The sequence below is a fragment of the Diplotaxodon limnothrissa genome, linkage group LG6 (genome assembly GCF_057381915.1).
Source record: "Diplotaxodon limnothrissa isolate DT_005_m linkage group LG6, D_limnothrissa_male_GT1.1, whole genome shotgun sequence".
Taxonomy (NCBI): Eukaryota; Metazoa; Chordata; class Actinopteri; order Cichliformes; family Cichlidae; genus Diplotaxodon; species Diplotaxodon limnothrissa.
Window position 1 is genome coordinate 26742219 of NC_140601.1, and position 25799 is coordinate 26768017.

The 25799-nt window shown below is 41.1% G+C and overlaps 3 protein-coding genes across 3 annotated transcripts; 1 reads left to right on the top strand and 2 right to left on the bottom strand.

Annotated features, from left to right (window-relative positions):
- Positions 1 to 4870: 4870 nt before the first annotated feature.
- On the bottom strand, positions 4871 to 11483 carry cenpm (centromere protein M). Its single transcript, XM_085356030.1, has 6 exons — positions 11427 to 11483; positions 9037 to 9113; positions 8477 to 8575; positions 7524 to 7603; positions 7180 to 7271; positions 4871 to 5020 (listed from the first exon to the last, which is right to left on the bottom strand). Exons 1-6 carry the CDS (start codon positions 11481 to 11483, stop codon positions 4871 to 4873), a joined length of 555 nt encoding a protein of 184 aa, XP_085212156.1.
- A 2100-nt stretch (positions 11484 to 13583) lies between these two features.
- Positions 13584 to 22012, bottom strand: LOC146630692 (putative RNA-binding protein Luc7-like 1). Its single transcript, XM_085356031.1, has 10 exons — positions 21461 to 22012; positions 20881 to 20975; positions 19884 to 19982; positions 17691 to 17801; positions 17433 to 17576; positions 16552 to 16728; positions 16024 to 16208; positions 15919 to 15948; positions 15352 to 15513; positions 13584 to 14679 (listed from the first exon to the last, which is right to left on the bottom strand). The coding sequence occupies exons 1-10, from the start codon at positions 21519 to 21521 to the stop codon at positions 14442 to 14444; spliced, it is 1302 nt and encodes a 433-aa protein (XP_085212157.1). The 5' UTR covers positions 21522 to 22012; the 3' UTR covers positions 13584 to 14441.
- A 2043-nt stretch (positions 22013 to 24055) lies between these two features.
- smdt1b (single-pass membrane protein with aspartate-rich tail 1b) lies at positions 24056 to 25716 on the top strand. The gene is made up of 3 exons (XM_085356032.1): positions 24056 to 24225; positions 25127 to 25286; positions 25469 to 25716. Exons 1-2 carry the CDS (start codon positions 24064 to 24066, stop codon positions 25262 to 25264), a joined length of 300 nt encoding a protein of 99 aa, XP_085212158.1. The 5' UTR covers positions 24056 to 24063; the 3' UTR covers positions 25265 to 25286; positions 25469 to 25716.
- The last annotated feature ends 83 nt before the right edge of the window (positions 25717 to 25799 follow it).

Below are 25799 nucleotides of genomic sequence, written 5' to 3' on the forward strand. Positions count from 1 at the left end.
GTGTTATTGTCCAAAAATACTTATGGACCTAGCTGTATATGAGGGACCTGTAGCTCAGGAGGTACCTAAGCTACCTCAGCCTCAGGAGGTAGCACGGGATCTACCAATCAGAAGGTCAGTTGTGAGTTCCTTGCCCACTCCAACCTCCATCTTGAAGTATTTGTGGTCAAGATACTGAACCCCAAGTTACCTCTGATAGAGACAAAGGGCTTAGATACAGAAAAAGCCAACCAGTGGACAAGGCTTGACCTTCTGTGTAGAAACAGAATAGAAAGTGCAATTACTGTAAGCCAAACCAAAAACAAATCCTTTAAAGTACACAGCAAACGTCAAGTACAACACATCAGTACATAAATGAAAAGGTCATCAGTTCACTGCCACCATCTCATGACCTTCTGCACAGTTTAGGCGCCAACATTTTTCTCAATAAGCAAAAAAAAGGGGGTTATTTTTCTTTCTGTATACAGAACGTAAATGCATGAAAGAGCCATGAGAGTCAAAGATATCAGTGTTATTGCTGACATTCTCCAGCCCTACTGACCCCTCGCTGTCCTTCCAGTTCCTGGCCTGACACCATTACAGTGTTTGCCTAACCTGCGTGATAGATAATTGCTGTGATGATAACCTAACTATTAATAGTGTGTGTGCGCGCTGGTGCATGCATGCCGATGTGATACCAGGCACAGTGCTATTGGTCGCACCCTGTGAAGGACACTCCTCTCTCCTTGGTTCGTACCCCCTTTGAAGTCTGAGCAGCTGTTGACTGGGGCTGAGGTCAAACAGTTGCTGCTAATAAAAACGACAGGTTGTTTCTTCATTTAGTTGCAAGCTGAACAAACTTTATTTTAATCATTCTATATCGTCCAAGGCAATGTTCCCTGCGCGCGTGCGCAATTGCGCACTGCTGGCACGGTCTCTGCGCACAGAAAATCTGCGTTGCGCACAGAAACGCAGAATTGAAATAAAATGAATACTTTAACAATTCTGTTTTGCAGTGTTAGCCAGTGAGTGACTGGCTGCTCCCGTACGGGATTAGAACGATGCCACCATCCCATATTTCAGCCAATAATGCGATTCACATTCGTATATACGCAGCTAATCAACGTCGTTGACAGGCTACGACAGCGTCTTTATGTGCACCGGTGTTTTAGCAAGCAAAGCGGCGTGGCTGATGTGGAGTGAAGCCACCTTAATGACAACGTGGACAAGCATCGGAGATGTGAGCAGGACAGACGGAACAATTGAAGGAAAAAGTGTGGACTTTATACCAGTTTTTAAATTGTGTTGATAGGTCACTAAAACCAGAGTTATGATAAAAATCTATACAATGTTGGGTTTTCTTCCTGAATACTGTCGTTGTTTATATTTACTGAAACGGTAAAAAACGGCGTTTTATAAGAAAAACGCTCGAAAGCACTCTCCTCCTGTGATTAAAGCCAAAACCAAAAAAACCCCACTCTTTCCTATTGGTGGAAAAATGTACCATGTCGACCAATCAAAAAAATGATATGGCAACATGGCATTTAGTTGTTTAGGAAGGGAGAGGGAGGGGGGGTTAGGAGTGAATCTTGTGTAGTTAGTGTGTAGTCAACAGTTTTGTTGTGTGTGTCAGAACAATGAGGCGACAACTGAATGTTACAGGTGTTACAGGAGTGATACATCTCCTGTTGTCAGGCCTGCAGGTATCAGGCTGTTGTTCTCCTTTATCTCATAGTGGACAGAAATTATTTTTTGGAGTGGCACAAATAATTTGTGTGGCATCAAATTTGATGCAGAACACCTGATTGTTCTGTAAATAGTTTGAAATGTTTATTTAAAAAAACGCCTTGGCTGCATTTTTAGGTAAACAGCTGCAAAAAACTTTGTTTGCATAACTCAGTTACTTTTTTGAAGAAGTAACTATATAATTAATTGCCCAGCATTGGTCATTATATACTGCATTTTGCAGACAGAGAGTTACAGGACTCTCTCCCAGACCACAGACTCATAATACAAGTCAGAGCTTTATAAAAAAAAAAAAAAAGGAAAAAAAGAAAGTTGTGTTTTCAAAATTGGAGTTTAAGTTATTTTTTACTTCCAATAGTGTTAACATGCTACACAGGTCATGAACAAGATTTTTTTTTTTTTAAATTCATTGTAAGTGGGATAAAGCAGTTAATTAAAAGTAGTCTAACATAAATGTAAACGCTGTAATTTGATTATTTTAATAAACCATGTAACTTGGATGGATTCGATGGTGGCGTGACCAGGAAGTCTTTTATTTCCAAAATAGAGACCCCTCGTTTTTTTCTTGCATGGAGTCAGACTTTCTAGTATTTTTTGCTTCAATAATTGGCATCTTACACCCATTTTAAGTCTATTATCAATTAGAAAGTCCTACATTGCTTCATTCTTGAGTTATCACATTCACAATCTTGGGTGTCCATGTTGCCTGCCCGCCCAGCAGGCTGCTAACAATATCTCATCAGCACTTTATAGCTGACGGGTAAAAACATTTGAGGAAACTAAAATCGGCAACAACAGGTCTTTAGGAGTGACAATCCAGTTGTGATATTTTTGGTAGAAATCATTGTGAGCGTGTGGAGTAGGTATGGAGGCTCTGACATGGTTTAGAGCTGCCGTTCAGCCAGTGGTGCTGGGGTCTTGGGAATTATGAACACATGATAGTAAAGCAGAAAAGTATCATCAGGTTTTGATCCACCATACAAAACCATCTGGAAACTGTCTTATTGGCAAAACAATACAATACAACACCATCAGTCATGGATTGGCCTCCCCAGAGCATCTGAAGCAGTGTGGGATTCTCCTGATAGAGGCCAGAACAAAAGGCAGCCAACATCTAAAGAAGAGCTTTGATCATCCCTCAAGAAACATAGAAAAATTATCCTGAATGAAGACATGTCTTGATGCATGCTCAACCAACCAGGTAAGAAATCTAAACAACGTTGACTCTGTTCATGGACGTAGCGTGCAGAAGAAGTCACTTGGATGAGTGATGAAATGTTTCTCCCGCTGAAAACGCTATATCCAGATGAACACAATCAACTTTTTGTTAATTCAAGAAATTACAAGAAAGCTTGCCTAAGAGAGTTCAGGCTGTCTTGGAGAATAAAGATGGTCATACCAAATACTGACTTTAAAACCAGTTAGAATGATTTAAACTCTGTTTGACTTTTTTTCTGTATTTACACCTATTTGCCATATTTGTAGCAAAATATGAAGAAACGAGATGTGGATTTTACTTGATTTAAAACTGTTGGACTATTTTATTCATTATTTATTTTTAGTTTGATTTATTTGTGCACTGGAAAGATTCAAATTTTGCCTCCAGTTCACAACTTTTTTTGAGAACCTAAATAAAAACATGGTATTAATGTAATGAAACTCCAAACAATCATATAAAGCCCACTGAAGTGTATTTACATGGAAATTTTTTTAATTATGTTCAACCCTTTAACACTTACTGCTTCATATACGGTCATGAACCAGAAAAAGTTTTCCCAGGATCTTGTACTCTGAAAAACTCTGAAAAACTGTGCTGAATCACGGGGAATTTGCAGCCAAATGAGTGCACTTGATTAATAATCATAAACAAGTGTGACCACCACTATAAAAGCAGATTTGGAGTAATCAGCTGTTTGTTAAATGGTAAAATGGTAAATGGCCTGTATTTATATAGCGCTTTACTAGTCCCTAAGGACCCCAAAGCGTTTTACATATCCAGTCATCCACCCATTCACGCACTGGTGATGGCAAGCTACATTGTAGCCACAGCCACCCTGGGGCGCACTGACAGAGGCGAGGCTGCCGGACACTGGCGCCACCGGGCCCTCTGACCACCACCAGTAGGCAATGGGTGAAGTATCTTGCCCAAGGACACAACGACCGAGACTGTCCAAGCCGGGGCTCGAACCGGCAATCTTCCGATTACAAGGCGAACTCCCAACTCTTGAGCCACGATCGCCCCTCGTTTGTTAACAACAATCTTCCCAGGATTGGACAACCCAGCAAATTCAACCCAAGGTCAGAAAAAAATTAACAAAAACTCATCTACATCTCAGACTCTACAGACCTCAGTTAGCATGTTAAATGTTAAGGTACAATTAGAAATAGGGTGAATAAGCATAGTTTGCTGCACAGTTTAGGTTTGCAAAGTTCCATCTGAACAAACCACAACCAACGTTCTTTGGACAGATGACACCAAAGTAGAGATGTTAGGCAATAATGCACAGCACCAGCACCATGGAGGGAGAAATCCAAACGCAGCAAATCAGCACTGTGGAGGAGGGGCGATGATTTGGAACCTGGAATCTTGCAGTCATTGAGTTGACCATGAACTTCCTTGAACATCAAGTCGAGTCAAATGTGATGCCATCTGTTTGACAACTAAAGCTTGGCTGGAAGTGGGTCGTGGACAGTAGCAAATTTACAACAGAATGTCTGGAAAAGAATCAAGCTGTTGCAATGGTCCAGTCAAAGTCCAGATCTCAACCCGAAATGACATGCTGTGGCGGGACTTTAAGAGAGCTGCTGTAAACAAATGCCGCAAACTTCAGTGAAGTGTCACAACGTTGTAAAGACGAGTGGGCTGAAAGTCGTCCACAACGATGTGACACGTTGATAAAGTCATATCAAAAGCAATTAGTTCCTGCTGCCAAGGTGGTTCTACGATATTGAATTGTAGGGTGTACTTGGAGTGTTTTTCACAGCACTGTTCATGTAAAACATAATGTAATGGATCAGAATTAAATACACCTGGTAACATTTATTTGAAAAAGAAGACGTGTAATTGTCGACATTAACAACTTCTACAAATAAATATAAACACGATAAAGTAGAGGAAGTTATCACTTTAAAGGAATCAGAGGACCTAATCAAAGCTCGGCTGATCGATGTCCAGGGGAAGCGTGCACCGAGTCAGGTTAGACACGTAGAGAGCAGTGGCAATGGGAACGAGGCCGGCGGCCACCTTGAGAATAGTCAGCAGCCTCTCTGTAGCACTGGCCACTCCATCTGGAGTCTGTAGGGAAGGAAAGATTACACAGGATGGCTTTTTAGGAAACGCAAAGACACAAAAATTACATTTGATGTTTTATTGTCAACAACAGCGCAGAACCCTCTAAACTACAGCAATGCTGAGCTACACAACACGCACACAAACAGCTTTCCCTTCTGAGTTCAATTTCAGGCTTTTCCCTCTGTGCAACTTCAGCTTTATGAATCAGTCAACAAAAAAGTTGCTTAGCCATCATACTGCTGAAGGAAAAAAAGAAAAAGAGACAAACAGCCAGAAGCTGTTTCACAAGCCTGAAAACGATGACTACAACAAGTACTGGATGTTTAATAAAGCCAAATAAATCCTTATGCAAAGATAACAAATCTGTAATTTTGTTCTGCATACATTTCAACAAGAAATGTGTTCAAGAAACACAACATGCAACAGTGTGCAAGGCAAAACTTTACTGAGAACATACAGTGGGGCAAAAAAGTATTTAGTCAGCCACCGATTGTGCAAGTTCCCCCACTTAAAATGATGACAGAGGTCAGTAATTTGCACCAGAGGTACACTTCAACTGTGAGAGACAGAATGTGAAAAAAAAAATCCATGAATCCACATGGTAGGATTTGTAAAGAATTTATTCGTAAATTAGGGTGGAAAATAAGTATTTGGTCACCTCAAACAAGGAAAATCTCTTGCTCTCACAGACCTGTAACGTCTTCTGTAAGAAGCTTTTCTGTCCCCCACTCGTTACCTGTATGAATGACACCTGTTTGAACGCATCATCTGTATAAAAGACACCTGTCCACAGCCTCAAACAGTCAGACTCCAAACTCCGCCATAGCCAAGACCAAAGAGCTTTCGAAGGACACCAGGAAAAGTATTGTAGACCTGCACCAGACTGGGAAGAGTGAATCTAAAATAGGCAAGCAGCTTGGTGTGAAAAAAATCAACTGTGGGAGCAATCATCAGAAAATGGAAGACATACAAGACCACTGATAATCTCCCTCGATCTGGGGCTCCACGCAAGATCTCATCCCGTGGGGTCAAAATGATCATGAGAACGGTGAGCAAAGATCCCAGAACCACACGGGGGGACCTGGTGAATGACCTGCAGAGAGCTGGGACCAAAGTAACAAAGGTCACCATCAGTAACACACTACAACGGCAGGGAATCAAATCCCGCAGTGCCAGACGTGTTCCGCTGCTGAAGCCAGTGCATGTCCAGGCCCGTCTGAAGTTTGCCAGAGAGCACATGGATGATACAGCAGAGGATTGGGAGAATGTCATGTGGTCAGATGAAACCAAAGTAGAACTTTTTGGTATAAACTCAACTCGTCGTGTTTGGAGGAAGAAGAATACTGAGTTGCATCCCAAGAACACCATACCTACTGTGAAGCATGGGGGTGGAAACATCATGCTATGGGGCTGTTTTTCTGCCAAGGGGACAGGACGACTGATCGTGTTAAGGACAGAATGAATGGGGCCATGTATCGTGAGATTTTGAGCCAAAACCTCCTTCCATCAGTGAGAACTTTGAAGATGAAACGAGGCTGGGTCTTCCAACATGACAATGATCCAAAACACACCGCCCGGGCAACAAAGGAGTGGCTCCGTAAGAAGCATTTGAAAGTCCTGGAGTGGCCTAGCCAGTCTCCAGACCTCAACCCCATAGAAAATCTGTGGCGGGAGTTGAAAGTCCGTGTTGCTCGGCGACAGCCCCAAAACATCACTGCTCTCGAGAAGATCTGCATGGAGGAATGGGCCAAAATACCAGCTACTGTGTGTGCAAACCTGGTAAAGACCTATAGTAAACGTTTGACCTCTGTTATTGCCAACAAAGGTTATGTTACAAAGTATTGAGTTGTATTTTTGTTATTGACCAAATACTTATTTTCCACCCTGATTTACAAATAAATTCTTCACAAATCCTACCATGTGGATTCATGGATTTTTTTTCACATTCTGTCTCTCACAGTTGAAGTGTACCTCTGGTGCAAATTACTGACCTCTGTCATCATTTTAGGTGGGGGAACTTGCACAATCGGTGGCTGACTAAATACTTTTTTGCCCCACTGTATACTGACATACATTCAGATTAAAATGTGTGAAGGGCTAGATTTGGATTTCACATATGACTTAAAACATCTTCAGTGTTTGTGACCCAGACTGCTACAAACCTGATTCTCCGCAAACAACAGGGGACAGTGGAGCGACGCAGCCAGCTTCCTGACAGCATCCAGGCGCTCAGCGGGGGCGGAAGCGTTCCGAGCTACAAGAAAGAGAAGCATAAAAGGTCAGCTGGTCAGACACAAAAAAGCCTGAAAGTACAACAATATGTGTTGTGGGTGGTGTTCAACGGTGAAGTAAAATGTAAACAGTGGTAGACAATTTCTCCTTGATTTAATCTCAGCTTATTTTTTTCCCTTCTTCCTGTGAATCAAGGGACTGGGGAAAAAACAAAACATAAAACAAAACAAGACAAAAAGAAAAACACATAAAAGGATTTTAACCGTTGCCCTACCATTCGTAACCATGAAGCAAACTTTTCCAAGGAAATATCCCGGGTCCAAATATTTCAGGGACGCTTCTGCTGACTGCAAACTACAACAAAATAAAACAAAACAGAATGAAGCACTGCTACATCATATCATCTTTGAACTTGTTTTTAACTTAAAATATAAAATATTTTGGACAACGTATGTCAGAGGCATCGGGATCTCGTTTCTGCATGATGACATCAAGTTTCTCCTTCATGAAACCTCAAAATCTGAGGTTTAGTGCTCACAGTTTGGGTGAAGGTGACGCTTCAAGTAAGGCAGAGTTTTAAGTACTGGAGATCTTGTATTGAAGAGGACTGAGTGGAACCAGAACGAGCTGTTGATAGTCAGAGTGAATCATTGTGATCATCAACACCATGGTGATCAGGTAAACCACCTGGGCACCTCCTAGATGAGGCGTTTTGGGCAAGTCCTGCTGGAAGGAGGCCCCAGGGCAGTCCCAGAACACACTAGAAAAATAAAGTCTCTGGGCTGGTTTGGGGCAATTTGTGTGGTTTAAAAATGACATCTCACTCTGGTAACAATTAAGTAAGAACAACACAAAAACAAAGCTGTTATATGAAGCAGAACCTGTGTATTCAGGTGGCCAGTACAACAAATTGCATCTGGACATGTATGTATTTTTTCATCTTGGTGACTAGGAACAAGTCCAGGTTCCTTTTCAATAGACACTCACTGAAATCAGACAAAAGGAGGGTACCCCTGGATCAGGCCTCCGCGGACTGTGGAGTTTGCACCGACTTCTTCCCACAGTCCTGGCTTAGGTAAGTGTGAGTGTGAATGGCTCTTTGTCTCTCTGTGTTTGCCCTATAACACACCGGTGAGGGTGTACCCCATGACAGCTGGGATTGGCTCCAGCACCCTCGCAACCATGAAATGGATAAGCTGAAAATCGACGGATGGATTTGAAAGTTACCTGAGCTCTGAAGTTAGGTTGATGATGAACACAACCAAGTCTATTCTGGGACGGCTCTCATCATTCTCCATGGGCAAAGGAAGGCTCTTAGCTAGTCTCCTGTTAAGTACAAAGAGCGATGACAATCATGGGACTCTTACCCACCTCAGGTGGTCTTCACACATCAAAGTCATTGCATAACTGAGTAATTTGCTGCAGCTGCAGAATAACAGTGCAGCATCACGTACGAGTTCCCCAGTCAGAATTTCACAATTATTTAATCATAAAGTCAACATTACATTACCAGCTGGAAACCTGTTATGACGTTGCAGTCTGAGTAGTACAAAAGTCCTTTTCCCAAGTACATAACTACTTGTTTGTTGTTGATTATGAAAAATATTTTGTTACTAAATAAACGTTTACAGTCATACTGTTTAAACATAAATGCGACTGATGGTAGAAAACAAATCTTGTTTCGTTGTGAGGATGGCAGACTCGGTTTCCATTTGTGTGCTGCAGCCACTTTCCCCTGACAGATAGCAGACTTCAGCAGTTTGCAGGATGAAGCGAGCTTTACTCACACGTTCACAGTGACACTGGTCTCCTCCACCAGAACATCTGCTAAACTCTGCTGAAATTGCTCCTCACTCTCCACCAGCTGCAGGAAACAAAAACTACCAGTCAGCACAAAACCTGATGATCCCACTTTACACCATCACACAGGTTAAAAAAAAATCTCTTAAACCTGTCAGAAGAAACATTTCGCAGTCACAGTTCAAAGATGTTGCCACTTTCTTTTTTTTTTTACAGCGGCTTTTGCTCATATAGAGATTTATGATGATAAAATCATAAATTACAATGCAATAAAACATTCTGAAAAATATTAATTTATACAGACTGTGATCTAATTTAACTGTGGTTACAGTGAGAGGCTATGGAAAATAAAAGGACCACCCTCTGCACCACCTACTGGCCAGACATTAGCAATTTTTCCAACATCTGTTTTCAGCTGCTGCAAGGACAAATACTTAAAGCCCGTTAAGAATAATCATCTGACCTCCTGAAGCAGCCCTGAACCCTAAAATGGAAGCAAACGCTCTATTTTGGAAAATATGAATGGATTCTTTGCATTTTGTTAGAGTTGTGGCAAGGGGTATGTGCAAAGCCCCACAAAATATTTTAATGTATTTAAAGACACATAACAGTGGAGTGATGGGTTGGTTAAAGTGGTTAAAGAAAATGAATTTAATGAATTTAACAATTTTCAGTATAAAAATATTTCATCTCCTGTGTCGTGCCATTTTTAATAGCACGTGTGCTGCTGCAACAGCCTGAAAATCATACTCAATGTTTCTGCAATATTCTCCTCTGTATTTATTGGGAATGTGGTGTATCAAATCGTCTGTTATAATACAAATTTTCATATGATATAAAAAAATCTCACTGATATAGTGATGTCATGGGTTTATCCTCCCTAATGTGGACAACAAGATGTATGCCTCTAGTGAAGGCCTAGTGAAAGATACTACAAAATAAAAGCACAATGATTTGCCAAATATGCACAAAAACTATTCTAGCTGAAGATGGAAGCTACAACATTGTTTCTTCAGGCACAAACACACCATTGAGGACAACCGGGATATGTAGGTGCGCAAGGAGGAGATACTAACAGCTGGTGAAGTGTGACCACTTTTAAACAAGGGCATCGCTGGAGCACTGCACTCCATATGACACAAAGAGCACGTGTTGGATGGAAATTAGCGGTAAAGTACAGGTTTATGCAACTGCATAAAATGCAATATTCCAGAGAGAATATATTTTTATTTATGTGACAGTGTTGTAAGGGTTATTTTAGTTTAACTGTTGTTGGAATGTTTTGTTTGCTTAAAATTTCCGGGGAAAACACTACCTAGGCTACTTTTGAGCTTACATTTGACTTCTGCTGTGTGTCACTATTACTCTATGTTGCTGCTGGCAATGGATTCACACCTTGAACCAGGTAGTCTGCCAGGTGGATGTAAGATACCCTTCATATTTGTTTGCGCTAACAAATCTTTTGCCTGCAGTAAAAAAAAAATATTGTTCAGTACTTTTTTCAATATTGTAACAATATCGTTATTATAAATTTCCTTGAAATATTGCGATAGAATTTTGAGGTTATATATCACCTGCCCCTAGTATTTACTTAAGAGAAAATATTCTGAAGGTTCCCCCTGAAACAAATAACAACAAAAAAATCCTGCCTCTAGTTCTTCTGCTGCTCACTTCAGGGGTCACCACAGCAGATCATCGCCCTCATCTCACACTATCCTTAGCATCCTCCCTGTCACACCAACCCTGTGCACATCCACAATCCTTCTTTTCCTTAAGTCCTTCTCACGCCTTTCCTTCCTTCTTGCTGTCTCTAAACACGCCTTTCCTTTTCCTTTGTCTTACAGTAGCACGATTTCCACCAGCACCACAGGCAGTCGCTGTCATCCCGGTATGGAAAGATCATTCTTGATGACCCGCATGTTTGTTTGGGTTGGCAAGATTTTGCACGCTTCCTGACACAACCCTCCCCTTTTATCTGGGCTTGGGATCCCACCCTCCTTCGGACTGAATTGGAAACGCCTCTGGTTGTGGGTGTTATAGAGCTATTATAGAATAAAAGTATTATAAAAACGTTGAGATAGTGTTTGTTAGGTAGATCTACAGAAAAGTCAAGATTTATCCACACAACACCGACGACGCCAAACAGCTGCTAGACTGTGTAAAAACCTCTTCCTGATACAGTCATATTTGTCTTTAAGTGATTTTGCTAGTCCAAGCTGACGACCATATATCTGGGATATTTACGACCAGATATCTCCCAATAAAAAACACATCCAGTCAGCCGTTAGCTCGTCCTGAAAACAGCTACAGTCACAGCACACAGCTCGATATTTGCCTTTTCTTTTTAAAATTTTATTTCTTAAAGTGAACAACTCACCAAGATGTTCGCTGTGTTCAGACCAGGGAGTTTACTAAAAGGCTTCAACAACGACATCCTCGCTAAACTTGATAAAGTTTTGTAAACAAACCCGGGGCGAACATTTCTTTCTCTCGCGCTTCTTTTCCAAACATGCGTCTGGCGTCATGACGTATACCAATCTTCATTGGCTGTTTTCTTCTGCCACCTACAGGCCGCCGGGAGTCATGCACCTTTGGCAAGCGTGGACCTACCTCACATTCAGATTAGATCGGTTACTATACAACTGGTTACTATTCATACATTCATCCCATATAAACGGGAACTTGACAGTATATATACGTATATACAATATATAGGTATTTACAACAAAGAGAATATACAGCATGCTTTGATTCAGCAACAGTATATGAATGTTTTAGTGAAGACGATACCTTGTTTTTTGCATTTTATGTAGTTCTCACTCTGATTTTAATTTCCTCATAACTTGATGTACCCGGGACGCAACGTCATGACAGAAAGAGAAACGTGTACCTTCCATACCTGTAATGTGTACATTTTTAAATATATATCTACATAGTTATTCATATTTTGATATCTTACTTTAAACACTTCAGTCTAAGTACAACCTGCGGAAAAGATCATCAAAACTGTAAAGCTCAGACTTTTCCAACGTCTTCCTGCTATCTTTTCCACCACCAAAAGCAGCTCCTGTTACCTGAAAATTTTGGCTTCACTTTTGCATGAGGAAGTGGAGCTAGGGCATCCATCTTTACAAACAGCACCAGGCAAATGTTTAGACATGGTGAGTGTGAAGTTGTATGGATTCATACTCAGTGTTACATGAATCCATAGGCATGATTATGTTTTGTCCTCTAATAACCATTACCGCATAATCACTGGCAACTTTATTAGGTAAATCTTGCTAGCACCAGGCTGGACCCTCTTTTGCCCACAGAACTGCCTTAATTCATCAAGGCCTAGATTCAACAAACTGCCAGAAAGATTCCTCAGATTTTGATTCATATTAACAGAAAATCATCACAAAGTTGTTGCAAATTTGCCAGATGGTGACTGTGGAGGCCATTTGAAATATCCATCAGAAGCCGGGTACACTGTGGTCATAAAATAATCTGTGTAATTGAGCAGCAATACTCAGTATGTGGTGTTTAAACAACGTTCAGATGGTCAGGTGTGCCAAGAAAATATCCCCATTACAACACCCAAGTCTCAGCATCCTGAACCTTTCATATGGACAAGACTAGATCAATGCTTTCATGTTTTAAGCCCAATTCCAACCCTACCACCCACATCTCACAGCAGAAAATGAGAATCATTAGAGAAGTCAACATTTTTACAATCTTATGGTTTCTCCTGCAAATTGCAGCCAGTTTCCTGTTATTAGCTGACAGGAGTGGGGTGGGGTGTGGTCTTTTGCTGCCACAGCCAATCTGCTTCAAGGTTCAACGTACTGCAAATTCAGAGATGAGCTCCTCCATAACTTGGTTGTTACAAGTTATTTGAGTTATTGGCGCCTTCCTATCAGCCGTTCTCCTCTCACATCTAGTATCAAGACAACATTTCCAACCAGAGAACATCAACTTACTGGACATTTTCTCTTTTTCAGACCATTCTCTGTAAACCCTAGATGGCAGTCTAAATCATCAGTGAAATATTTTGAAATATACAGAACGGCCCATCTGACAACAACAACCATCCCCAATGTACTTAAACCACCGCCCATTTTGATGGTCAGCTTGAACCTGTCTTTATGTCTAAATGGACCCAGTTGCTGCTGTGATTGACTAATTAGTAGCTGAACAGGTGTACCTAATGAAGTGGGTGGAGTGTGTATGTGGTTTTCAGCAATGTCTCTATATAAGAAGACAGCATTTTTGGGTGATTTGTTTTAAACACATGGAAATACACTTCACTGAAAACCAACACAACAGCTCTGCCACAACCACCTTCACCTTTAGGCAACATCATCAGGAAGCTGTGATGAACTGATCTACATTTCTTTCATTCCATGATAGGAGGGAAAAAAAAAATAGAAACCTATTTGTATAATGTTAAAAAATGTGTCTGACTATAATTGAGGTATCCCCCCCAATTAAAGCTTAAAAACAAACCACAACAAAAAACTGTTGCACTCCAACCACACAACTTTTGCTGCCAAGGTGGGTTTAATCTGATGCAGCTGTAAAAAGCAGGAGACAAGTTAGAGAGAAATCTGGATAACATTTTTTGTTTGAATGGAAGCCAAAAAAAATAAATACAAAATCATTCAATTAATGGTGGCACAGCAAAGTTGACCCCCCCCCCCTCTGAAAAGTGTCAAGTCAAATATTCACATAATTTATATACCTCCTGGTCTAGGGAGAAATACTCGGATGACATATTTTGGGTGGGTGAGAGTGAGTGAGTTTATATTCAAAGTACAAGCTCATCACAGCATCTTAACCGATGCATGTCAAATCTGCGAAATGAGATTGTCATGGCTTGAAGGCAGCAAGTAAAACAACCATAAGAAGTGCCTTCAGTCATTCACACCTCATTTCAAGCATTACTGCAAGGGCCACGCCACATTATCGAGACTGAACATGCTACTGAAACTGAGGTTCCTAAGGGAACGGGATAAACAGTATTAACATTAAACTAAGGATAAAAAAATACAGCACTTTGTGTGAGTAAAATAAAAATGGACTTAAAGCAGTCTTCTCACCACTCTTCCCCTCATCAGTGTGAAAGTAACTGTACACAGGACCATTGACATGACATGAAAAATGACGACTACACTGCTTCCAGATCAGCCTCGCCTCATTCTTATAAAACTGGTTTGCATGTTTCTGTGACCACCACCACCGACCACCACCCCACCTAATATACATGTCCCGTTTTCAACATGAACACGTATACAAAGTCAACACAAGCACACACACTCGCACCAGCAGGCTCACATCTCTCCATGCTCTTATTATGTTTTTTACTAAATAATATATCCAAATTAAACTCTTTGGAGGCGCCCCCTGCTGTTCATATCTCCCCGGACTCTCGCTCTTCCGAGCTGGACCGTCGGTCCCGTTCGCACGACACTGATCTCTCTCGTTCCTTTTCCCTGGCCATGTCTGGAGAGGTGGACCTCTCCCTGTCCTCCCAGTCTCTGTAATCTGCTCTGTCGCCACGCCATCCATCTCCTGCACCCTCCCTCCATCTCTCCTGAGACACTGAGCGCTCTCTGTCGCGGGTGTGAGATGATCTGTCCTTGGAGGATCTGAAAAAGTGAGAGAGAGAAAAAACAAAAGAATCACTGACGTCTGCTATGGAATGAAAATGCTGAAGAAAGGTCCATGGTTAGAAAGATGGTTGGTAATATTTGGCTGGTTACATTTAATTTTAAACTAATTATTACACATGTGACCACAAAACCAAGAGGTTTTGCACAAAGTAGCTACTTGTCGATCAGAATGTACCACACTTTCCCTTATTTATGACTAATAGGTATCATATTTTACCAAATGCACATCATTGTCTATTCTTTAAGAACTGAAACTAGCAGCCGAGACCTTAAACTCATCAGCTTTTTGTTTACTCAGGTAATAAATGCAATGGGAACTAGGATAATATTTTCATACTTTAGGACAAACCACTGGTTGACGTTACAGTGGCTATGTCCACCTTTTAAATACAGTCTATGGTTTCTGAATGTCAAAATGATCTATAATCCAAGAAGAAAAATGATCAAGCACCTTATATCCACATATTACTATATATAATGAATAGATGTTATAAATATGTGCAACAGTGTGTAAAGCTCTAGTACTTGTAGTATTCATTTAAAAGAATCACTTGAAACTATTTAAAATTGACCTTTTAATTCAGATGTTACGCCACACAGGTCATGATGCAGATTTCTGCAAGTTTCAGTGATGAATAAAATCTGCACCTTTTCTTTTTGCGTCTGTGTGAGTGGGAGCGTGAGCGATGTCTATCCTTGTGTCGATGTTTCCTCTCCCTCTCCCTCTCCCGATCCCGTTCCCCACCTTCTTCTCTGGAGTGAGAGGAGCGGTGGCGCCTTGAACGATGGGAGGACGAACTGCCTCCATCCCTGGATAAATCATTTTCAGGGAAAAAAAAAAAAAAGAGAAGAAAAGGATATTGTTTAGGTCTTAAAAAAAAAAAAAAAAAAAAAAAAAAAAAAAGGGTTGGCTGTACTGATGTGTGCTATAAATTTAGATAAAGACTTTGTGGGAATTCGGAAGCATTTTGTCTTGTAAATGACATCCTGCACGAGAAGTATACGTCAGTATACGTACGAATTTGCTGTTTTCCTCTCTGCTCTTTTACCAGGAAAGCAGAGGTTTGAGTATTTTTGTGGCATATTTGTGGTTATGGCATTAATAACCCCACTGCGTGCATTTACAGATACCGCACCATTCGGCTTTATATTGTGTGAAATTACAAGTCGCCTTGCCAACCTGGGAAAAAAACTTATCAAGTGATGCTTGCATACCTGTATCGGTCTCCACTCCTAGATCTTGACCTTAAAAAAAGAGACACTTCAGTTTCCCGATGACTTGAAACCGTTTCACAGTAACGACAGATTCTGATCATTTACCTCCTTCGGTCCCTTTCTCTCTCCCACTCTCGCTCTCGTTCCCGCTGTCTTTCTCTCTCTCGCTCCCTTTCCCGTTCTTTCTCCCGCTCCCTCTCCAGCTCCCACTGTCGCTCTCTTTCATCTTCTTTTTCACGTTCCTCTCGCCGCCTCGTGCGCATTCTTTCTTGTTTGTCGACAACAGCTTTCTGAATTAAAAAAATAAATGAATGAAGTCAACACAACAGGCCTAACAGGGAGACAAACCCCCGAATCTGTTCTTATCCCTCACATCTTATGACTTTCTGAACTGATCAAACTTGTTTGACGTGCAAATTAATTCTTCTTGTTTTCGATTTGATTCCTTACGTGTTTCTTGTCACTTTGAAGCTTTATTTGGAAAAGTGATATATAAATGAAATGACTAAATTGGATACAGCTGCGCATACTGCCTCCTTAACTGTAGTTTTTATAACACTGTACAGATACATTTGTGGTACTAATCAATACTCATGCATATAGTAGCATAGACCTGCTCCAGGACATCCTTACCCTTAGCTTTTCAAGCTTCTCACGGATTTCAATAAAACCGAGGTGCAGCTTCCCCCCAAAGTGGTCAGCCAGGCGGCGGTCATTGTCATGGAGACCCAAGTAGGCAGAGCACACCTCACACACTCGCAGTTTTTGCTGTTGAAAGCTTGAGGCAGGCATTGAGTTCCGGTAAATATCCTGCAGTCACAAATGTTATGGTTATAAGGAGCAGAATAAAAATTGTTCAACCTGCATCTCATTATTCGGACCTATTATGCAAGCTGCAGATTGGGAGCTGATAAAATGTGTGTCCGATATGAGTTCTGTTACTTTGTGAAGAGCGTGAAGCTGCTCTACTCAGACAGGCAGGTTAACACTGGCATGAACCATGAACTCGCTGTCATTAAACCACACATTTAACCTTCATCAATGGTGTACACAGACTAGGCCATCTGTTCCACCTACGAGTGCATCCGATCCCCAAAGTCTGGTTCACTTAACTAGTGTGTTTGCTGTGACTGCGCCCTGGTCTGGTGCTGTTGGAGTCAGGCACAGTATACATGTAGTGTGATCCCCACAGGACAGATCCCCAATCCCAAAACCACTTTATTTCTTAAGTAATTAACAACTGAGAGGACAGTGTGTCATTTACTTCCCCAACAGTGCCACAAAAAGCATTAAAAATCACAAAATTTTCACAAGTAAATGGCATGAAAGAGAGACCAGGTGTGACAGGAGTTGAGATGGTGAAACAAACTGGTGTTTACTCAGGCACGGACACATAAGTAGAGTAACTGCGAGTGGGGCTGGTGAGCAAATGTGCTCGAGAACAGTAAACAGAAATTGCACCTCTCATGTGGCTGCAAACATCTTACCACTTAGGTAGGTAACACATTTCTAACCTCTGCTTCCTTCTTTAATGCCCGGGTCTTCTCCACTTTTTCCAGCAGCTGCTGGGCCTCTTCTACATTCCCCTCGCCTCCCAGCTGCTCTGCCCGGGCCAGCAGCTTCCCGATCTCTTCGTTAAGCTCGTGGACACGTTCAGCCTTTTCATGAAAGGAAACAAAAAGAAAAGAAAAGAATGCTAAGCTAATAGTTTTTAGGCAGTGTGTAGACTTTTCCTGTGATAATTAGAGCTAAAAATGTCAACAGTGCGTCACCTTCGCAGCCACTTCAGCGCTGATCTCATCCTGTGTTTCTGCTAGTCTTTTCTTGGCCAGCTCAGTTCTGCGGTCACAGTCAGCAATGAAAGACTGAAGGTGTTCAGCGGCCTGAGAAAAAATACAGAAATAACCGAGAAATATTATATTGCAGGATTCTCAAGAATATTTAACAGTGGCTGAACTAAATAGTCTGTACCTGCTATGAAGTGAGTTTATAAACGCGGCTATAAAACATTCAGTTTCCAAACATTTCCTGCTCTCATCTTAAGCAGTTGTTTAAAGCTTAATAGCAGCACTTACACCATACGTTTGATAAGCCTGGAGAGAGGGATGCCTTCTCATTAACATCTTAATGTGGTCTGGACTAATTTACCACCTTCCAGGCTATTCTATGACATCAAAGTAGCCTTGTAAGCAAGGATGTTGTGAACTGTGTTAATGAAAAAAGAAGCTTATCAACCCTTTGGAATTACCAGGATTACTGATTTAATTACTCAAATATGGTTTCATCTTCAGCCAAGTCAAAATGACAAAAAACACAGTTTTACTTTAATGTCCACAAAAAACACAGTGACTTAAAATATATACTTCAGTGCTGGGAAAGGTAAGTGAACTTTTTGCTAATGACTTCTGGAAAAGCTATGTCGGACATCAGTCCACAAAAAAGATAAGCTAGTCAAGTGAAGTCAAGTCAAGTTTATTTATAGAGCACATTTAAAAACAACCAAGGCTGACCAAAGTGCTGTACAGTAAATACAGATAAAAATACAATAGAACACAATTTCGTAATAACACCTCGCTGATAAAAATAAAAATATATAAAACAAATAAATTAAACCTTTCTAAAAGCCAATGAAAAGAGGTGAGTTTTAAGAGCGGTTTTAAAAGTTTCTAGGCTTTTGGAGAGTCTGACGTGAGGAGGTAAACTGTTCCACAGTCTGGGTGCAGCCACAGCAAACGCCCTCTCTCCCTTTGTCTTTAATTTATACCTGGGAACATCTAAAAGCATCAGGTCGGCTGACCTCAAAGATCTCCTGGGGCGATAAGTACTAAGGAGTTCTGACAGGTAAGAAGGTGCAGTGCCATTTAAAACCTTAAAAGCCAGCAATAAGATTTTAAAATCAATCCTAAAGGCAACTGGGAGCCAGTGGAGAGAGCAGAGAACCGGAGTGATGTGGTCTCTTTTTTTTGAACCGGTCAACAGGCGAGCGGCAGCGTTCTGCACCAGTTGAAGGCGATGTAGACAGGAACGATCTAGGCCAGCATAGAGGGAATTGCAGTAGTCTAGCCGTGAAGTAATAAAAGCATGGACCACTCTTTCTAGATCGTTCCTGCAAAGGTAAGACTTGACTTTGGCTAAAATCCGCAAATGATCCGCAAGCTAAAGACAGCAGACTACAAAATTGTGGAGCATGGTGGTTTGATTCTGCTTTGCTAAACCAGGGCTTGAGCACCAAGTGAGGAACTATACATTTACATTGGTATTAGGAAATTTTACTTGGAAATGTCAGGGCGGCAGACCATGACCTGAAGCTTAGCAAAGACTGAGTGACACAACAAGACAGTCATCAAAAGACCAATGGTGACTGGTGCTGCTAAAAGAGGCTTGAGTTACAATTCAAGGGTTAACTTTACTCAGTGAGTTCCTATGTTCAATAAATGCATGAAAACCGAAGTGACATAACTTGTCAGTTACTCTGAAGTCCATGAGTCTGTAATACATAGACCAGACAACCATATTTTATGAGTGATTTGATGAATAACCTCTACAGAACCTCTGCTAATGCTAGAGGCATTTTTTGCAAATGTAAAGGAAAGTAAATTTGAAGTGTGCAAAAATATTGATTAACGTCTTTCACTAATAACCCTCTTGATCAAAAATTATGATGATCCTGAGTTAAAATTAAATACATAATTATTCTTGAACCGGAATTAGTTTTTCTGTGTTAGGACATTCCAGTAAGTTTGGACACAGGAAAACTTACTGTGTCCAAACTTACATTCATATGAACAAATGAGGGTGTCCTACCTTCTGACTAGTAGTGTGTATTTCTGTGTGTTTCTGAACAGTCTTTTAGGTAGAGCTTGAAACTAACTTTCTCAAGAAAAGTCTTAGCAATCAAAGTAGATGTAGTGAGTTCAACAAGACATTCAAGAGAATATCTCTGTGGGTGTGTGCGTACAACTTACATCAAGTTCAAAGAAGTATTCCTGCTCCTTAGAGGCAATTTCGTAATCAGCTCGGAGTGCCAAGTCATGCACTTTCATGCACTCTCCCAGGTCCATTCGCTACAGGAATCAAAATGACAATGATGTTAGCTGACTGCCTCATTTTACTCGTACGTTTTAGCCCAAAATCTGAAGAAGAACAAAAAAGCTACAAGATAAAATGTCCTGGACACAAGAATTTTCACTGATGTCACACTAAAGAATCCAAATGTGATACCCTTTAACCTGAAGCAAAGCTAACACAGGTCTGATGATTTCCATATACACTATTCAAACTATCTGTTTATATTCAGTGCTCTAGGAATTAAATTGACTGTCAGTTTTAATTTGTAGATGTTCAACTTCGGAAGAGTCTTTTTGAGTCCAGTCCAGTCGAAGTTAAGGAACAGAAAGTAAGAGGATAAGTCAATGAATAAAAGCAACAACACATCATCGGAGTGGTAAAATGAATCCATCTCACGATCTGGCTCTAATCCCAACTCATATTTGTAATTAAAACAAAGTCTATGACTCTCAGGCCACATCCCCACTAATACATTTGAATGTTTAAGTACAGTTTTAAATGAAACCAAACCAGCCTTTTTTTTCAGCAGCCAATCAAAGAAAAAGCTCACCTCAGAGTCGTTGGCCTTGTGAGGAAGATAAAGCAGCATGTTTTAGAAAGTGAAACTGTGCGCTAGCTAGTGTGTTATGCAAAGCTGTTCTAGTAGAGTGGATCAGTAAAAATAGAAATGCTTATTAGTATGTTTGGATATGTGTTTATTTCCCATATATATAAAAGTTATTTCATTTCAACCCCATTGACAATGAAGTAGAGCTCAAACACATCTCAGCTCTCCATACATTTCCTGTCAGCCTTGTGTGTGTGACTGTATTTACTGTATATATTATACGGCTGTGTGTAAATATGATAAAGCTCTCCTCTGTGTGTTCAGGCGTGCGTAGACACGATACTCACGGTGCCTGAGAGGATGTCATGAGGACATGAATCCAAGAGGTGACTTTTGCAGACTCGCTCATCTGTGAATTTGATTCTCTGCCGCATGGTGTCACCTTTACAAAAAAAGAAGGAAACCAGAAAAGCAGGCGTTCATGAAAAGTACAGTATTTTACTATCATACTGGGTTATTAGCCCGCACCTGTGACTGATTAAGTCATACATCTCTAACCACTGTAGCATCCAGGTACAGTAAACGTGTCCGATAAAACTCCTTGTGGTTAAAAAAATAATAATAAAAAAAAAATACTAGGGAGGAAATGGAGGGAAGAAAAAATGAACACATGACTATGAGTCAAATAAAATGCCGACATGATGTTTGTTTTGGATTGGTTTTGTAACAGATGTGTGCGACAACCTAACTTGCCAAGCAAACTTAAATACAACAGGTAGCTAGCCGGCTAGTTAGCATGATTTGTAAAGCATGCCGCACTGTCACCATAAAGTATGCTGGTTAGCTTGTCGGCTAATGCTAGCAACAGTCATACACGCTGCTGATTTTGTAAGTAACCAATCTCAAACACAGCGAGGCCCCTCTCACCGTCTCTCCCCGTCCCCATGAGCTGGTCCAGCATCGCTCGCATCTGTGCCTGGGCCGACATGTTTATGAGTGCTCAGATAACGTCGCCAGCAGCGGTCTTCAACACATGCAGCCTCCTCAACTGCAAGGCCTCGTCTCTTCCTCCAACAGCACCGACCGCGGATAAGTTTTCCCACCAAGAGGAAGACTCCGAGCCTTTAACCAGCGAGCTGCTTGTGTACAGCGTTACTTCAATGTACTGGTTATCCCTGCACTTCAACAAAAGCAAATAAATGTGACTTTGTGACGTTGGATGGCTTCGGGTCGGCCGAGCAAGTGCAACGTCTGTTTGAAAACTGCTGCCCGGGTCCGCCGGTCGGGTCGTGTGGTGAGTTGAGACAACGGTGACTGAATTTAGACGGGGCCTTTGTTCGCTAAGAAAATCTACACAGAAATAAGTAACCAGTTCCACTGTCACACAGACAGATTTCTAGCGAGTCAGCTAGAAGTTATCAAGTTTGTTCAGCGTCCTCTCTTCCTTCTTCCTATTCCCCCTCCATGCGCGTCCCCGCGGAGCGCGCTCTAGTGCAGCGGCGAAGGAAGTGCTGCAGTCAGCCTCGCGGGCTTGTTTGGTGACGTTACATATCACCAACAATTATTATTGTTATTATTATTATCATCCTGCTTTGTTTTTTTCTTAGTTTTTCGGTGTCCCCCCACACAAACATATAAACTGTTTAAAGTGTCTCTGATCTTACAAATAACACATAGAAACATGGTTGCAAAGCTAAAATGTTCAGCATATTTAGAAAATATGTGCTACTGTCACTGGCCAATACGTATAATAACTAATTTGATATTCACACATATATGAATATCAAAATGATTGGGATCCTAGAGCAGACTCATTGCACAACACTAAAGACTACCTAAAGTTATAAACATTGTGAATAAGACATTGAAAGTTACGATTTTTAATATGAGAAGGATTGGCTAGTCTCAAGTGCCCACTCCCAGCTGTGATAAGGGGGATGATATTTTGACACTTCACTCCATAGAGGCCTTTCTTGGTAAACAAATGTTCTGCCATTATAACAATGAAGTCTGTGTGGGCTGACTTGCTTTTGGGCCCTGCCTCAAGTGGCCACTCTCAGAACAGCAGTTTTAGGCACGTCTGCATTAGCTTCATTTTACAGTCTGTCAGGCTGGTACATCATTCTTAATTTATGCTACCGTTGTGTCTGTTGCAGTCCTCCAAAATCCAAACATGATCAACATGGATGCTAGGAAGGAAAGGGAGTGGCAGCAGCATTCTTCTGGAATGGGAAAAGCACGAAAAGACATCAAAGTTTAAAAAGTAGACTATTAAAAGCACAGACAGTGGCTTTTTAACATAAGTTTCACTTCAGCTCTTCGTAATGTTACAACTTTGCTCTTCTCTGCAGCTGGATGATGGACCAGCAACAACTCCTTGTACCAGATATTTGAGACTGCCCCCACCTGACAACAGATGCACTCTGCAGGTAGATGGGCAGTCCTTAGCTGCCCATATACTGCCAATGCACTACCACTGCTGAACCATAGTTTCCTCATGAGTGTTACCTACTGCATCAGCTTGTAAAGAGTTGTGGCAGTGCATTCCTTTTTTCCATACGTTTTTTAGTTTCTCCACCTGTCTGCCTCAGTCTCATAAAAAGGACATGGCTTGAAAGCATTTAGGATTTTTTCCCCCTTTGATACAGTGAGGAGGGAATTAGACTTTGGTGGTCAAAGATCACTCTCCATTTCACCTGCTTTGGTGCTCATTCTGATTGTACAGGTAGAACAGCTCCTCCAAGAGGATGGCACATCAAAATCTGCAAATTTCAGCTCTCCGTAATGTTATGACTTAGAGATTTCAAGGGGTAGGCAAGTACACAAGGAGAGTTAGGACAGCAGACATTGTCAGCAATGACTAGTACTTTCTTCTTTGTTTGAGGAGGAACATGAGGAGCAGTGACCTCCAGAGGGTTACACAAATGTGCATGTTTCTAACCAAACTGTCACGAGTGACGTATGTCAATATAAAAGAAAAAAAAAATCTTGAGACCTTAAGATAAACAAGGAGATCATTTAATTTGTTTTTTCTCATACTTTTTAAACTCATTTGTCTCATTGAGTCTAAAAAGTTGTTTCTGTCCAAACAGAGGTGATAAACATAAACACATAAACTGGCTGCAAGTCCTGATTTTACCCCAGTTTAAGATGCAAAGAATTATAACCATCGGCTAGTATTTTACGTTATTTCTCTTCAGTTTCAATCCTGATATTATAATAAGCTGATAACTGTGATTGGTTGCTTGTACAAAGGTTTACTGTGTTAAATATGAACATAGTAAATAGTTCCGTAAATTTTAAATAAAGTTTAAAAGGCCCTTAGTGACTTAACTTCAGCTATGTGTATTTTACGGCCACATGTATCTATCTGTAGCAGACCATTCAACTATAATAACAATACATTAGGATGGAATTACTCATCATTTACCTGTCAAACCGCAAGCTACGCCCATACAAGGCATCCCAGTCCTACCCATATGTGGTCCAACCCTTAGAAACGTCCCATTACCGTCACAAATACAGGAAAAATGGCGGCGAGTATGTTGCGGCTCCCGCTGCGACTTTCCTCCAGAAATATGGGGATAATGACCCGTAATACCGGCTTGAAAACCTCACATATACCCAGGACGACTCAAAGCAGGACCGCAGTGTCTACGCCGTCTGGAGCAATTCTACCGAAGCCGGAAAAAGTGAGTTTCCAACGTTCAGTTTACAGAGGTAGCCGACCGGAGTTTACGAGTGGGCGGGACAGCGGTGGTTTGACGGAAGCTTTGACGAATAGAAAGACAGGATACGCACCGGACTTGTTAAATCAGCAAATGAACGTTTGTTTTGTTAAAGGGAGAGGCTGTTAAAGGAAATAAGTCACTAGTAAATTTAAAGATCATTTATTATTCAAAGACTCGTTTTATTTGGCGAAATGTAGTGTTGTGTCGTTAAAAAATACGTCCGCTGGACAGCCGCTAATGTTGGCGAGTAATTTATAGACTTGAAGCCTAAACTCGTCGATGTTCGGGCAGGACATGTCCAGTTGGTCGCAATAAAATGTCGCAATAAAAACACGTTAATAAGAGAAATTGATATTTAATGATCGATGGACGGAAACTGCCGTGAGGTCAAGGGCTAAAATGATCTGCTCTGTAACCACACACACGTCGTCCACTCTTTTTGGGCCTTCGACATTTGTATATGATTCTCTGCTGGAATCTGCTTCAAGACTGTCTGAGGGCTGTTAACTCAAATACATGTATTCATATGGAGATACCCATCGACCATGCTTTCCGGAGCCAAGTCAACATGACTCAGAATAGAGCTTCAGTGTAAGGATGTAATGACCTGGTGACATCAGTTGTGCTTTTAGTGAAAGCATTTTGTGTTTCAGATATTCTGAAACACTCCTGCTAGTTTGGCCTCAGTTTTGTTTTTGTTTTACCTGGAAATTTGTAAAACGTCAGCTCTGTTACAACCAATCTCCCCTGAATCCAGCTGTGCCACAACACCTGCAGAAAACCTAGTTATGTTTAGTGATCTGAATAGTTCTTGCATCCTCTTGGTTTAGCCATAACTTTTCTCATTGTTTGATTTTTGCAGACACCATTTGGTCTCATCCGCATGACATTAGTGGTGGTGCCTTTCCTTTATGTGGGAAATCTGATCAGCAAGAACTTTGCCGCCCTCCTGGAGGAGCACGACATCTTTGTCCCTGAAGACGACGATGACGACGATTGACCTAACTCTGGAAAAGTAAATGGTAAAGTTCAAGTGCTTATTAGCCACACCTTATGCAATCTTTAAGCATTGAGGCTGGGACCTTTAGTCACGGTCTTCTACTGTGTAAAGGGTGTGTCAGCTGCATGTCAAAGGAAGTAATCTGTGACATTTTTCCAGTGATGACAACTGTGTTCTGTTTTTTTTTTTCATTTACATCCACAGGGTGCTTTGCAATATTGACTGAAAGCATACCAGTCGGCACAAGGAAGATGGGGAAGATGGGGCCCTTTGTCTTCCAAATAAACCCCTCTGTCTCCACCCTCTTCCTTTCCCTATTCTCTAATATTTAACTTGTTTTGCCTTCAAGAATTTATCAGAAATGTCATATCATGCGAGGCTATCACAATACTAGTTTTGGCCTCGCTCCTGTTTGCATGTTTGTGTGTGACTAATAAATAAAGAGTCTCTTATGTGGAAAACACTTGTTGTTATTTAATCTTAACACCCAAAATTTTTAATTCTGGCTCATTTTAGGCTTATCAGGTCATGATAA